Raw genomic sequence first — 11,946 nt, 5'->3', positions numbered from 1 at the left:
TCACAACAATAATGCTCATTCAAATGGAATTAAAAATTTCAAATTAATCCTGCATTGACTTTCTTCTCAAAATTCTTCAGTACAGCACAGTAATTACATTTCAATTTACACTAAAGCGAGGCCACGAAATATTGTGGCCAGGAATACTAAATGATGGCCGCAAATTACAACATCGCAGCCACAATTTACCAATACAACGTAATACCAAATTGTGGCTTGCCGTGGAATAGTTATTGCTGCATAAATATATGCAAAGTTGCTGCATAATAATATTGTCAGTTATCATTGTGTTTGCAGAATTTAATACTTGATGAGAGAAACACTGTCGTTCACTTTTCACTATGAAGTCCACGCTGCAAAAGTGAATGTCACAGGTGGGTAAAGCTCACGGCGCTTCTTATCATTGTAAATAAGTTAGCAATTATGATAATACAGTATGAACAAGCAACATGACTGACTAACGAAGATGGTGTTAATGCTTAATTAAAACGCCCTTTGCTTATCTTATTACATAATTCACGATCGAAACTACTCGATGAATTTCTTTCATTTTCTTCTTTTTCTTGCTTAACAATGTTGCGTTTGTATACCCACTAAGAACGTGTGTAATTCTCATCTTTTATTCTGGCGGCGTTTAACTTGTAAAAGTACACTTTCTGACTTGGGACAATAAACAAAACTAGGGCAGGTAGAAGTAACGTAACACCAAAGCTCATTGGTGCATAAAGTCACATGACCTGCCTCCTCCACTCCTGTGACACCTTTCATTTCACTCCACCTCAAGCTCCCCTCACCGTGAGAGGGTTGCCAAGTTTGACGGTTTAATTGCAGCAGTTTGATCAAGCGATATATCAAATTATCCGTATTTTCATTTGATTTGTTTCGTCTATTTTCCTATCTTGATTAACTACAACAGAGGGACATAATGCAGGAATCACTCGTTTCAGCTGCCGCGATATCCTTAACCAAGACTATCAGCTGGATCTGGCAACCATGCATCCGGCTGTAGCGAGTGTCAGGTGTCTTGCAGTTTCGTCAAAACTTCACGGACGTGTGTACAGGTAAGACAGCTTTTTAACGCAAGACCGTAAAATAGATATTTTTTTTATTAAATCCGTCCTTTATGAGTCATACGTTGAACGTAAATTCGTTGTCGTCATAATGCGCCATTTAGGGATGATTTCTTATTAAACCGAGTGCCTATAGTATAGGCCCTATACTTACCGTAAATTCAAACATTTGATCGATTAACAATATAGTTCCAAATCAGATCCCATGTTTTCAAGTACGTTTAAAAAAAAAAAAAAAAAAATCAATAATTATTTTCATATCCAGCCATCATTTAGTACACCAGTACTTAAATTAATGATTTACTAGCTGTTTCGGAATTTGCAGGAGCAGGCTTCTCCAGTCTTACTCAAAGGTTCAACTAATCATACGTTCTGTCAATTAATTTATTTAAATCCTTAAGTTCCTCTGAAGTCTGTTACGTATTAATGAGTGTTTTTCCACCAATTTGCTTCTGACTGTCTAGACTGCGTCAGTATTTGAGTGTGCTGTAGTTACTTGGTAAGGGTAACTTGAATACATCCGGTATGGACCTTGCACTAAAAAATGCAAAATGAGGACTATTGTCCTTTTGGCTTTGTTCATGTAGAATTCTCAGAGCTGAACGGCAGTCGTAATATCTTATTGACCCAAAAGAGCAGAAGCATGGCCCAGCCCAGCACTCCCTTTCCATTTGTCATAATCTGTGATTGTAATGACTTCAGACAAGTCCTAAAGCAAAGACTGTCAGAAGGCAATGTGCTCTGTCACACTCTGAGACACGCCACACTTTTTTCGTCATCTATTATTTCGATTCATTTAACAGGAACATTCAATGAAACGAATTCCAAAAAGCGATGACTTCTTAACATTGTCAAACAACTCCACTGTTATCACACACCTAAGCCTAACTGAAACACATTCCTACATGTGGTGGCAAATGATGCTATAAAATGTAATCATGTTAATTCACATGGTCAAGACTGCAAGCGACACGGTAAATGTATGTGTTAAATGATTTGTCGAAAGTACACACGACACATTGTATTTATGTAAGACGAGACATTGAGACAATCTGTGCTTGTAGGTGAATAGAAATGCCACTCCTTGAGGGCTTCAAAGGACAGTTTGATGACTAATCACGTGATTTATACGTAGCGGCAGGGCGAACACAAATTACAGCTACAATGTAGGTTTTATTTTTTCCCATCATTTGTTTATTTTTATGTCGGTCCATCGAAATAGGAATTTTTTTTTGGACACAGAAATGGTCAGAGGCTGCTGTACCATACTGAGGAAATCCATCGAGTCAGTGCTCTCAAAAACAGTATTTCACACTCCAATACTTCATTTTTTTTTTTTAGTTCGTCTTAACATAGCTCCTCAATCTTTCCCATTGCTCCTAAATCATGTTTTTAGAGCACACTGTGAACATCAGTAGTGGGATTCATTCCCAGACCTTTTGACGTTCCACTCTACTAAACACAGAAAAGGTAATGGAGGGTTATCATCTGTCTGCCGCTGTTATGATACGGCTGGGTCAGAATAAAGTTAAATAGCGACTGTGTGTTTTGAGCCGTGTGGTTATGAGCAGCCAGTGAGTTCTATCCGCAAAGCACAGTATGCGCTGGCCTTCCCAAAATAACAGCCTAGATGTTTGCACTTTTCGTTTTGAAATCAAGCAGGCAAGGGAGTGCAAGTTTGAACGTGTCAATACCCGGAATGTCGTACTTTGTATGTTTATTTGGATTTGAGTGGCATAAAACTTTGGCCAAGGATAAGCGATTGGAGTGTGTGTGCTTATGTCCGTGATTTGTTTGTGTGTTTTTTTAGTTAGCTGCGAAGATGGAAAGGACTCCGTTCAGTCGAAAGTCGTGGGTGACGCAGTCAGTGCGTGTCACCGCAAAGGAGTTGTCCCTGGTCGGCGGGCCAGGAAGAAGTAATGCCATTGCTGAGCGCTTCTCCAAGTGAGTTAACAAAAGGATTCGAGTTGCACATGTATTGAAAATCTTTTTTTTTTTTTATAAAACCCCCCCTTCTCCCCTCAGGTATCAGAAAGCTGCAGAGGAGATAAATACAAATAAAAGGAAAGGAGTAAGTACAAAATTAATGTTTCAAATACACCGTAACTTCGCAAGTTCAACCTCCAATTTATTTTTATTTTTTTATGTATGTGTAATTTGCTCCCAAATTCCAGTCATCTTCTTCTTTTAAATTAATGAAATCAATGCCAAGTAAATCCGCTAGTGGAGTTGATATTTCAGTTGGTCACCGAGTTGAATTGTCACAAGATTGACAAATCAACCTAAATTTTCTTATTCACCTGAAAACTAAGGTTTACTGCATCTATGTTTAGCGTCATCAGTGGCTGTTTGAACTTTGAACTGAATCAAAAATACTGACCGGCAAGACAAGTCTTGGCAAATTGTGTTGTCCTAGCTGACCTCTCATTGGCCACCAGTAGCAATGGGCAGGTCATCGAACCCATAATCCGCCCTCAATCAGTGTAATCTGCTTGCAATGTGCCGGTGTTTGTTTGCTGCTTTGTCTGAATGAAAGATAAAACACACATGCCTGGACCAACAATTATTATTGTTATTACTGCTACGACATGGATAACTGACCAGCCACTATCATGAAAAAAATCAAGGTAATATGGCTGTGTGTACCTGAAGTTGTGTTGTTTTTAAGTTTGAAATAAGATTAATTTGAGTTAACTAAGAATTACCTTTTTGTGTAAGACGCACAATGTGCTCAGGGATGCGTCATTGTTAAAACTATTAGAAAATAGTTCCCTGCTGTAGTTGAGGCTAAGCGGCAGAAAAAGACCATCTGTCGTTTGCGTGCGTGTGCAAGTCCTCACAATGGAAGTCATTAAATTTCAAGGATAAACTAATTGCTAGGTTTGACCGAGTGGAAATAAAAGGGTGAGGCCGAGCCGTGAAACCTGTTCGAATGCCACGTTGTTGTCATGTAAAGGGCAATCCAGAAAAAGCACCAAAATCCTTCCTTCTGTTTTGTGTGTCAACATCAAGATATTTTCTTTTTTATTGGTTTTTCAAAACAAACAGTGGTTGGCTTTGATCTTGGGAGGATTTATAAAATCATCACTCTTTATCCAAAAAGCAATGTCCGAAACACAAGATTAAAACATGTCTCCATTGGTTTGGCTGTGATCACAATAAAGGACACAGATGAAAATTCTTGCTAAATCTAAGTTTAATGACATGTCCCGATGTTTGTTGGCACGCATCATAAAGCTAAAGCTCTAGTCTCAAAAGGAAAAAAGGCATGAAAGAGGACGAAAACTGTAGAGGGAGAAAGCAGTTGGCAGCAGATCGCATAGGCTACGCAAAATAGGCCACGATGAAGACCTTTAACAGATGGAGAAAAAGCGCCACATCCGGAACATTACCCGCACTCGGCGGGCCTCCTTTTAAAGTTGGCGTTAAGTCCAGGAGAAACGTGATAAGGGATGCTGCCAAGAAGCCCACGTCAACATTAAAAGATCTGAAAGGATTGTTGGCAAGTATTGTTTGGATATATAAGGACAAGTCAAGAACATTCTCTTACCAGACCCACCGGCCACAATAATCCATCCGACTTGGACATTCTGCCTTTATAAAGAATGAGAATCAAACATTCGTTTTGGTGGTTGTTTTTGCGACGCTGTACAAAAATACTACATCTTACTGAGAGCTGTTCCTAATATTTTTACTCGTCTCAGCAAAATAAGATAATAAGATACTAAGATCTCTATTTGATCATACTTTGATCACAATTGTTCTCATCTGGACTATACTGCTTGTCTATTGGGTTGTTTGTTTCAGATAAACATTGAAAAGATTGCACGGTCAGGTTTTAACGCAGGCCTGCTTGCACGCGTGGTGCTTGCAATAAAGAGCTTTCTATCCTATGAGAGCACAAAGAGTTAACTTTGCTCCTATGTATCATTTCCTGCTTGAGTTTGCTGGGCTTTCTGACTCTTTCCTGGTGTCGGAGGGGTTGGACTAAGTAGCGGGAGCTTATTTAGTCTGGTGGCTAACATCTGGCACACTTCCACCTCATGCTCATCGGAAGAGGACCGAGCGGAGGACGCGCTCGCACACCTTGCTGCCTCCTCTTGGCCACAGGTTGACTTACTTTTTGCTTTGGGTTTCTTTTCATTCGGCTTCTGTTACTTTGGGCTTTGCACACAATGTCTGCTCTTTTTTTCTTCTGCATCTAAATGTTGGCATACTGTTGAGCCAGGGTCCATTTCGGGTATCTTGTGGGTGGCGGATGACAGCAATCCCAATTGCAATCTTGCAACATAACAATAAAACCGAGATCAGATGTTCTTAAATGACCAGGCATGCTTAGAAAAGTAAGCTGAGATTTTTCTTTTGCGTGATTGACGCCCATGTACAGATCCGCTTTTTCTTCAACGTGTCATTCCTCTTTCACAATTCAGGAAGTTTTTTGAAGGTCACACAGCAGCTGCCAGTCTGCTGCTGCGTCTTGCCGCTTGCGTTATTATTGGCATGAATGGCAAACCTCTGTGTTTTAGTCAAGGTGAAGTTGTTCACAATGGAATGCGGCATGCATGCTCAGCCATGTTCGATACGTCTCGGGCCATTCGTTTTGCCGACTCGAGCCGACTCAGCAGAGACATTAGCAGTATTCCCAGGACGATCTTTAACAGCTGTTCTGTCAATGGGCCAGTCAAGCCAAGCGAGAAGATTGTGGCATTCTCAGTTTCAGCAAACAGTGGCTGAGCGTTAATGTTGCCTTTCTGTCTTGTCTTTTAGGGATTTGACGGCGCATCGACCTCCCAGCGCACCAGCAACCTTAGTGCGTTGAAGAAGCGCTGGGAGCAAGCAGGGAACGGCAGCCGGCAGGACAAGACTCCATTCATCTCGGCGCCCATAAACAATCAAAGCACATTTCCTGTCGTGGGTAGAGCGGCTTCCGTCAGCGAGCCACCCCGTTCAAAGAGCCCAGTGGTCTGGCGGCCTCCTCGAGAAGATCCGCCTAGCATCCCTGTCAGCGATCCAGTCTTCACGCCCCCAGCGTCTCCACGAGCGGAAGATCGGAGTGGGATGGACAAAGCTGCGCCGATGTACAGCGAAGCACTCGAAAAGCCTGACGAACAAGTTCCGACCAGCCCCCGTGCCTCCCATGAACAGCAAAAAGTGCCACTCAACAATCTGAAGATGAAGTTTGAGAAGACAGACGACACCTCACTCAAGGTGACATCTGGTTTGCTGAATTCTCATACCGCAAAAAATAGAAGTACAATCGAACAGTTTGATTAGAGTAAAACTGTTGACTTCCCTTTCCTTCACATTCCTTAAAGGGGAAGTCAAGAAAAAAAATGGGTCACTACAATAATGTGTTCTATGCGGCCACACGAGACTAAACACAGGATTCTGATTAATAGTGCGTTCGTGGAATACGAATTAAGCAGAAAGATGAACCCATTATAATCGAGCTCTTGGGCGGCCATTTTGTTTTCCTTTCATAGGTGGTTAAAAAATGAAGCACGAAGAGTCTGTCGCTGAAAAATATTGTGTTTTACAATAACATTTGGAGAGTCTGTAGTAGCTCAAAATTGAGTTTTTATATAGAACACCAAGGGTTTAGGTTTGATATATAAGAGTTAAACACCTTGTGTGACTCATTTTTCTTAACGGTTGCAAGTAATCTAAAGCTAAAGGATGTTTTCAGTACACAAAATCCGCCAAGAGCTCACCTTGACCAAGTGAGGAATTTAGGAACATTCCTGACCTAGGGCTACTCCGTCATGCAGACCTGCGTTATCTCACGCTCCACATTTTCTCACCGCGCTCTCATCGGTCCGCCTTGACTATCAATCACGCATGGCTTGATATGACGGCTCGTTCGGGCCAAAACATTGTAACCAGCGTCTAGACTGCATGGGAGTGTCACATTTGGAGCACGGTCTTGCTCAAAGACAGGAAGGCAGCCTCGCTTTGTGTAAGTGGCCTGTGAGTAATGATAAGCTGATAACTAAAGTGCACTGATTGAATTAGGCGTTAAGGTTAAGGGAGGCGGCCGCTGCTAATGTTCAAACATCATTCTCCCTCTTTCATTCAGGATTACAGGTCGACTAGACAAAGTGCCTCGTCGGAAGACATGGAGCAAACATCTGGTGAGATTCAATATGAATATCAGCGCACTGCTAAGCTTGATAGCAGAAAAACATGAACTTTGTGCTCTATCAGTGTGTGACCGCGTGCTGGAGAAGACGTCACTGAGGGAGAAGCTGGCCAAATACTCTGCTGCTGTGTCCAAACAAAGCAACACGAAATCTGTGAGTAATAATTAAGTAAATTTAAAAAAATGGGAGGCCTGTGTGGGCGTTTTGGGTCGATGGAATCTTTTTTCACATCCACTAATGGTTTTAGTTTTACAGGAATGGAATGGAACAAGTAGATGAAGTGAAATTTTCAGTTGAATGTGAACTTTGACATTTGGAGCTATGACTTTGTTTGCGTGTTTATGTACATATTGATTGATTAGTGCCCTCCTGTCCTCCTTTCGAATGTTCCCACTGTGATCACCGTTAACACTTTGTGCATAATCGCCATTTTGGTTTTCTCCAGGCTGTGACCCCAGAGGTGCTTCCCTCCAAAATATCTCTATCTGCAATTCAGAAAGTGATACCTGGAACCGAGTGCAATGGTGAGTCACCGGCCAGGTCGTCGTCGATCGGAAAGCTGAATGTACCGCAACTGTATTGTATGTTCCAGGTGATGGCACCAGTGAGATCTCAAAACCATCCAGGGTGAGTCCAGCAATGCAGCTCTTGTCAGTAGACAAGATGCCTACGATACATTCCCGTGGGTCTGTGTTTCAGAAGTTCTGCCCTCCAGCCAAGGAGACTTGCTTTGCTTGTCAGAAGACGGTGTATCCTCTGGAGAGATTGGCGGCTCTTCAGCACATCTACCACAAAAGTTGCTTCCGCTGTGTCCATTGCAGCACAAAGCTCAGGTTGCTTTCCTGTCCAAAATGTTACCTTAAATGCAACTTTTGACTAATATAGTTCCTGTTTTCAGCCTAGGCAACTTTGCCTCCCTGCACGGCAACGTGTACTGCAAGCCTCATTTCAGTCAACTGTTTAAAGCCAAGGGCAATTATGACGAGGGCTTCGGCCACCGGCCTCACAAGGAGCTGTGGGCGCCTCGCAAGGACGGAGAAGAGGGCGAAGAGGAGGTGGCAAAGTCCCCAGAGCAACTATTGGAAGCGGCAAGGAGGAGAACCGAGTCAATCGAGAGCATGCCGGACAAGCAACTGACCCCGACTTCTGAAGAAGCATCACCGGCAGTCAAAGTCACCGACCTCGCCGCCCATCTGGAAACTCGGATGCATACGGCCGCCAGCTCTGCGGAGAAGCCGGCCGAGACCCGCAGGTTGAGGATCGCCTGGCCGCCCCCCGCCGGCGAGTCCGCCCTCGGCGCAGGCTTGCGCAGCCCGGCCTTCGAGGGGAGCACCGCGGGACGAGCCTGGAGGGCCAAGTGGCCCCCGGAGGACGATTCTCTGTCCTCGGCTTCGTCATCTCACAGCGTCGAGCGTGCGGAATTGACGAGCTTGAGGAGGAGCTCTTCCCTAAGGGAGCGCTGTCGGCCCTTCACGGCTGCCCAGCCGAGCCTGGAAGCCACCGCCATTCCCAGGGAGCCTCGCCGGCCTCTCAAGGCGCTAGAGCAATGGAGAGAGTCCCTGGAGGAAAAAAGCTCATCTCAAGAAAGAAAGGCAGACGAGAAAGTGGAGGAGCTACTGAGGAAGAGAGAGGAGAGTGAAAAGCAAATCGCTAGGGAAGTAGTCAGTCAAAGCAGCCTGGATGATGTCACGGAGACCGACCATCAATACGGTGAACCCGCACAGGAAGGAAGCCCACTGGCTAATAACCGCTCCCGGAGCATCTCTCCTGACATCTCGGCGTCCCCATCACCGCCCGCGCAGCCCAAACAGAATCGCACCTTACAGGACGTCGGCTTCTGGGACGAGGATAAAGCCGAGAGCGACGCAGAGGATAAAGCCGAGAGCGACGCAGAGGATAAAGTCGAGAGCGACGCAGAGGATAAAGTCGAGAGCGACGCAGAGGATAGAGTCGAGAGCGACGCAGAGGATAGAGTCGAGAGCGACGCAGAGGATAGAGTCGAGAGCGACGCAGAGGATAGAGTCGAGAGCGACGCAGAGGAGCTGACGGCGGAAGACATCATCAAAAAGAACCGTCACTACGACGACGATGAAAACTGAGCATCTCATCAACATTAACCTAATTTGTCTTCAGCATCGTGCAACAGCTGCCTCTTATTTCTGAAGTTAAGGCTTTCATTTTGGTTTTACTTTTGTCAATTGTTTGTCAGTTGGTTAAGAGAACTCCTGAATATACTTTGAGAGGAGTCAGATATCTCATTTTCTTTTCCTACTATACTAAAGGCAATAATTAAATGACTGGACACGAAACTTCTCAGGTAAACAAAGACAAAAACAAATGGGCAGCTGCTCTGACAAGCCTTTATTTTTGCTGAACACCTTAATAGAAACTGGAATTGCCATATTAGCCTTATTGAGATCCAAAGAGAGTTAATGTCACATTGGTGTAAATGTTATTTTTAGCCTTTGAGAATGAATCTGACAAATTGTTCTTACTGCCAGACATTGAGAAAGTGCTCCTGATTAATATATTTTCAGATTTTTTTCCCCCTTCATAATTGATTTATGTGAGGTAAACAATATTTTCCAATGTTTCAAACCAGATTTGGCTTTATTACTTTAAATTTGTATAACAGATTCCACTTAAGTTAGTATTGTTTTATGTTCAAGAATAATAAAATATTAAAAGGCAATCTGGCTTTTTGATTTTGTACAATTAAATCGATTATAATATAATCAATTAAACTGGTCGAGAACCTTTTGGGCGGACACAGGACAGAGCCATAAATGCCCATTTTTTTGTAAAATAATTTCCCGTGAGAGCCATACCCCCATACCATTAAAAAAAAAAAGAAAAAAGATAGGCTAAATACAATTAAATGCATGTATTTTAATTAAGACCAACGATTTGTTTTGAGTGTACTAATGAATTCTTTTTAAGAACGTTTTTATATTGAAGCCTAGAAAGAAAAAAAACTCACCATTAATGAGACTTCTGGGGCTGCATGGTTTTGCTGATGGCTTTGAAGCCCGGTTGATATGCGGTGAGGTTGAGCTTCATGCTGGTGTTGAGGCTCTCATCAGTCATAATGGCCCGATCGTGAACGGTTCAGAGGCATGTCTTTTATCCGTTTGAGTATCTTTTCTTTATCCGTGAAGTCGTCCAAAAGTTCATTAGCCACATCAAGCGTAAATGTTGAAATACTCGCCATCAGTGAATGGCTTTTCGTTCCTCACAATAGCTAATGCGCTAGCAAAACTAGCGTAGCATGTCGTGTCTCAAAGTGGCGTATTGTAGAGTTTCATTTATGCAATTTTGTCAATGCATATGAGGCTCCTCTCTCCACAAATGCGAATTCTTCGGTCCACTTAAATGTTCGGTAAAGTCATGGTTTTTTTCTCTTCGCCATCTTTCTAGCTTGCCTGGCGTGTGTGCCAGCTAGCTAGCTGAAATTTTAAATAAAGCGGATGGAATTTTACCTCTCACGACCCCATTGGCACCGTATTGTCCAATACAAATCGCGCTTTTTTTGTCCGACCTGGCGTCACCCTACACTGAAGGGCAGCTGTGATTGGCTGATATGACGCAACCATGGATTTCAGCGGTAGAAAACAGATAGGATGGATTACAAACGTGATCATATTTTATATTTTGAAAGCTAATTTAACATTTTGATTGCAGTAGGTCTAATTTTTACTTGAATAATCTAACAAAATTATGCATGACTTAAATTGTCTAAATAAATGTCAGTTTTGTCCACGAGCCAGACGCAGTCACCAAAAGAGCCCAAAGGTTCAAAAGGTTCCCGACCCCTGGATTATATCAATCACTTGGAAGGCCAAGGAAATGTGAAAAATTCCCTGACGTTTTTCCAAGTGGCATTCATTTATGTTCTGAATTGCCAATCATGAATCAAGCAGGTTCAGCATGACTGCCTATTGCACACAAAAATGTATAAGTCAGAAGAAAACACTGGTACCGAATAAGACATTTAATATGTACACAGGCACCAGCAAATAATCAAATAGCAATAATAGGTATATTGTATACACAACATTTGGGCATTATTAGATTGCTTCACAGAGCCATACATAAGGCCTGGCCTGGTTGATGGGTTTGACTTATCACAAGCTGAGAGTAATGTGTACTTGAGCACCATTTGGCCATGTTTTTAAACAGAACTGTGAAAACTACTGACATGAATAAAGAGTACATGCTGATTTGCAGACAATAATTGTCAGGCACTTTGGTCAGAATGGTCTAAGGGTGGCTGATCTGATGCAGATTTTCCAAACAAATTCAACATTCATGCGTTCACACACTTTACAATATGCTACTTATGCAATTAAGGGGTCTCACAGCCAAGCTGGAGCCTATCCCACATTTACATCACACCAAGGCCCATTTTAGTGTTCAGTGAACCTGGCATACACATTTGTGGCATGAGGGACAAGACGGAACATACAACAACCTTCTTTGTGTGCGCGTCTGTGGAGGAACAGAAAAACTGCTGAAAGTGCAGGTGACAGAGAGCAAATCTTAGTGTTAAAAAACGAGAATCCTCTATTATTTGAACACAAAGGACTCACCCCCCCTTCGAGAAAAAAAAAAAAAAAGCAAGGCAAAGAAAATGCAACACAATGCAGAAAACATCTGTGACTTGAATAAATAAAAAGATGATTGCTTTTGATATTTAAATATACCTGAGAGCAATAGTTATGGCTTCATTGTCAAGA

The 11,946-nt window shown here is 42.7% G+C and overlaps 1 protein-coding gene and 1 long non-coding RNA gene across 5 annotated transcripts; both read left to right on the top strand.

The window, feature by feature from the left end:
- Nucleotides 1-820: 820 nt before the first annotated feature.
- LOC119123254 (LIM domain and actin-binding protein 1-like) lies at nucleotides 821-9,902 on the top strand. 4 transcript variants are annotated; one of them, XM_037252188.1, is made up of 11 exons: nucleotides 822-1,061; nucleotides 2,881-3,014; nucleotides 3,096-3,141; nucleotides 5,838-6,278; nucleotides 7,147-7,201; nucleotides 7,275-7,363; nucleotides 7,656-7,734; nucleotides 7,803-7,837; nucleotides 7,910-8,043; nucleotides 8,109-9,135; nucleotides 9,231-9,902. In XM_037252188.1, the coding sequence occupies exons 2-11, from the start codon at nucleotides 2,893-2,895 to the stop codon at nucleotides 9,300-9,302; spliced, it is 2,100 nt and encodes a 699-aa protein (XP_037108083.1). In that variant the 5' UTR covers nucleotides 822-1,061; nucleotides 2,881-2,892; the 3' UTR covers nucleotides 9,303-9,902. The 4 variants fall into 4 exon arrangements, with proteins under 4 accessions (XP_037108081.1, XP_037108083.1, XP_037108082.1 ...); XM_037252186.1 differs by having other exon boundaries at nucleotides 821-1,061; nucleotides 8,109-9,902; XM_037252187.1 differs by lacking the exon at nucleotides 822-1,061 and adding an exon at nucleotides 2,465-2,540 and having other exon boundaries at nucleotides 8,109-9,902.
- A 1,288-nt stretch (nucleotides 9,903-11,190) lies between these two features.
- LOC119123261 lies at nucleotides 11,191-11,826 on the top strand. The gene is made up of 2 exons (XR_005098021.1): nucleotides 11,191-11,316; nucleotides 11,421-11,826. It is a non-coding gene; the product is annotated as an uncharacterized LOC119123261 (long non-coding RNA).
- Nucleotides 11,827-11,946: the final 120 nt, after the last annotated feature.

The sequence above is a fragment of the Syngnathus acus genome, chromosome 5 (assembly GCF_901709675.1).
Source record: "Syngnathus acus chromosome 5, fSynAcu1.2, whole genome shotgun sequence".
In the NCBI taxonomy this organism is placed as follows: Eukaryota; Metazoa; Chordata; class Actinopteri; order Syngnathiformes; family Syngnathidae; genus Syngnathus; species Syngnathus acus.
Note: the sequence above shows the minus strand (reverse complement) of the source record. Positions and strands in the feature narration are given on the sequence as shown.

Bases quoted from the DNA above. Each gene is read 5' to 3' on its own strand.
- LOC119123254 (XM_037252186.1), top strand. From the start codon at position 2,893: ATGGAAAGGACTCCGTTCAGTCGAAAGTCGTGGGTGACGCAGTCAGTG. The intron at 3,142-5,837 runs GTAAGTACAAAA...CTTGTCTTTTAG, and splicing joins ATACAAATAAAAGGAAAGGA to GGATTTGACGGCGCATCGAC. The intron at 6,279-7,146 runs GTGACATCTGGT...TCTTTCATTCAG, and splicing joins CAGACGACACCTCACTCAAG to GATTACAGGTCGACTAGACA.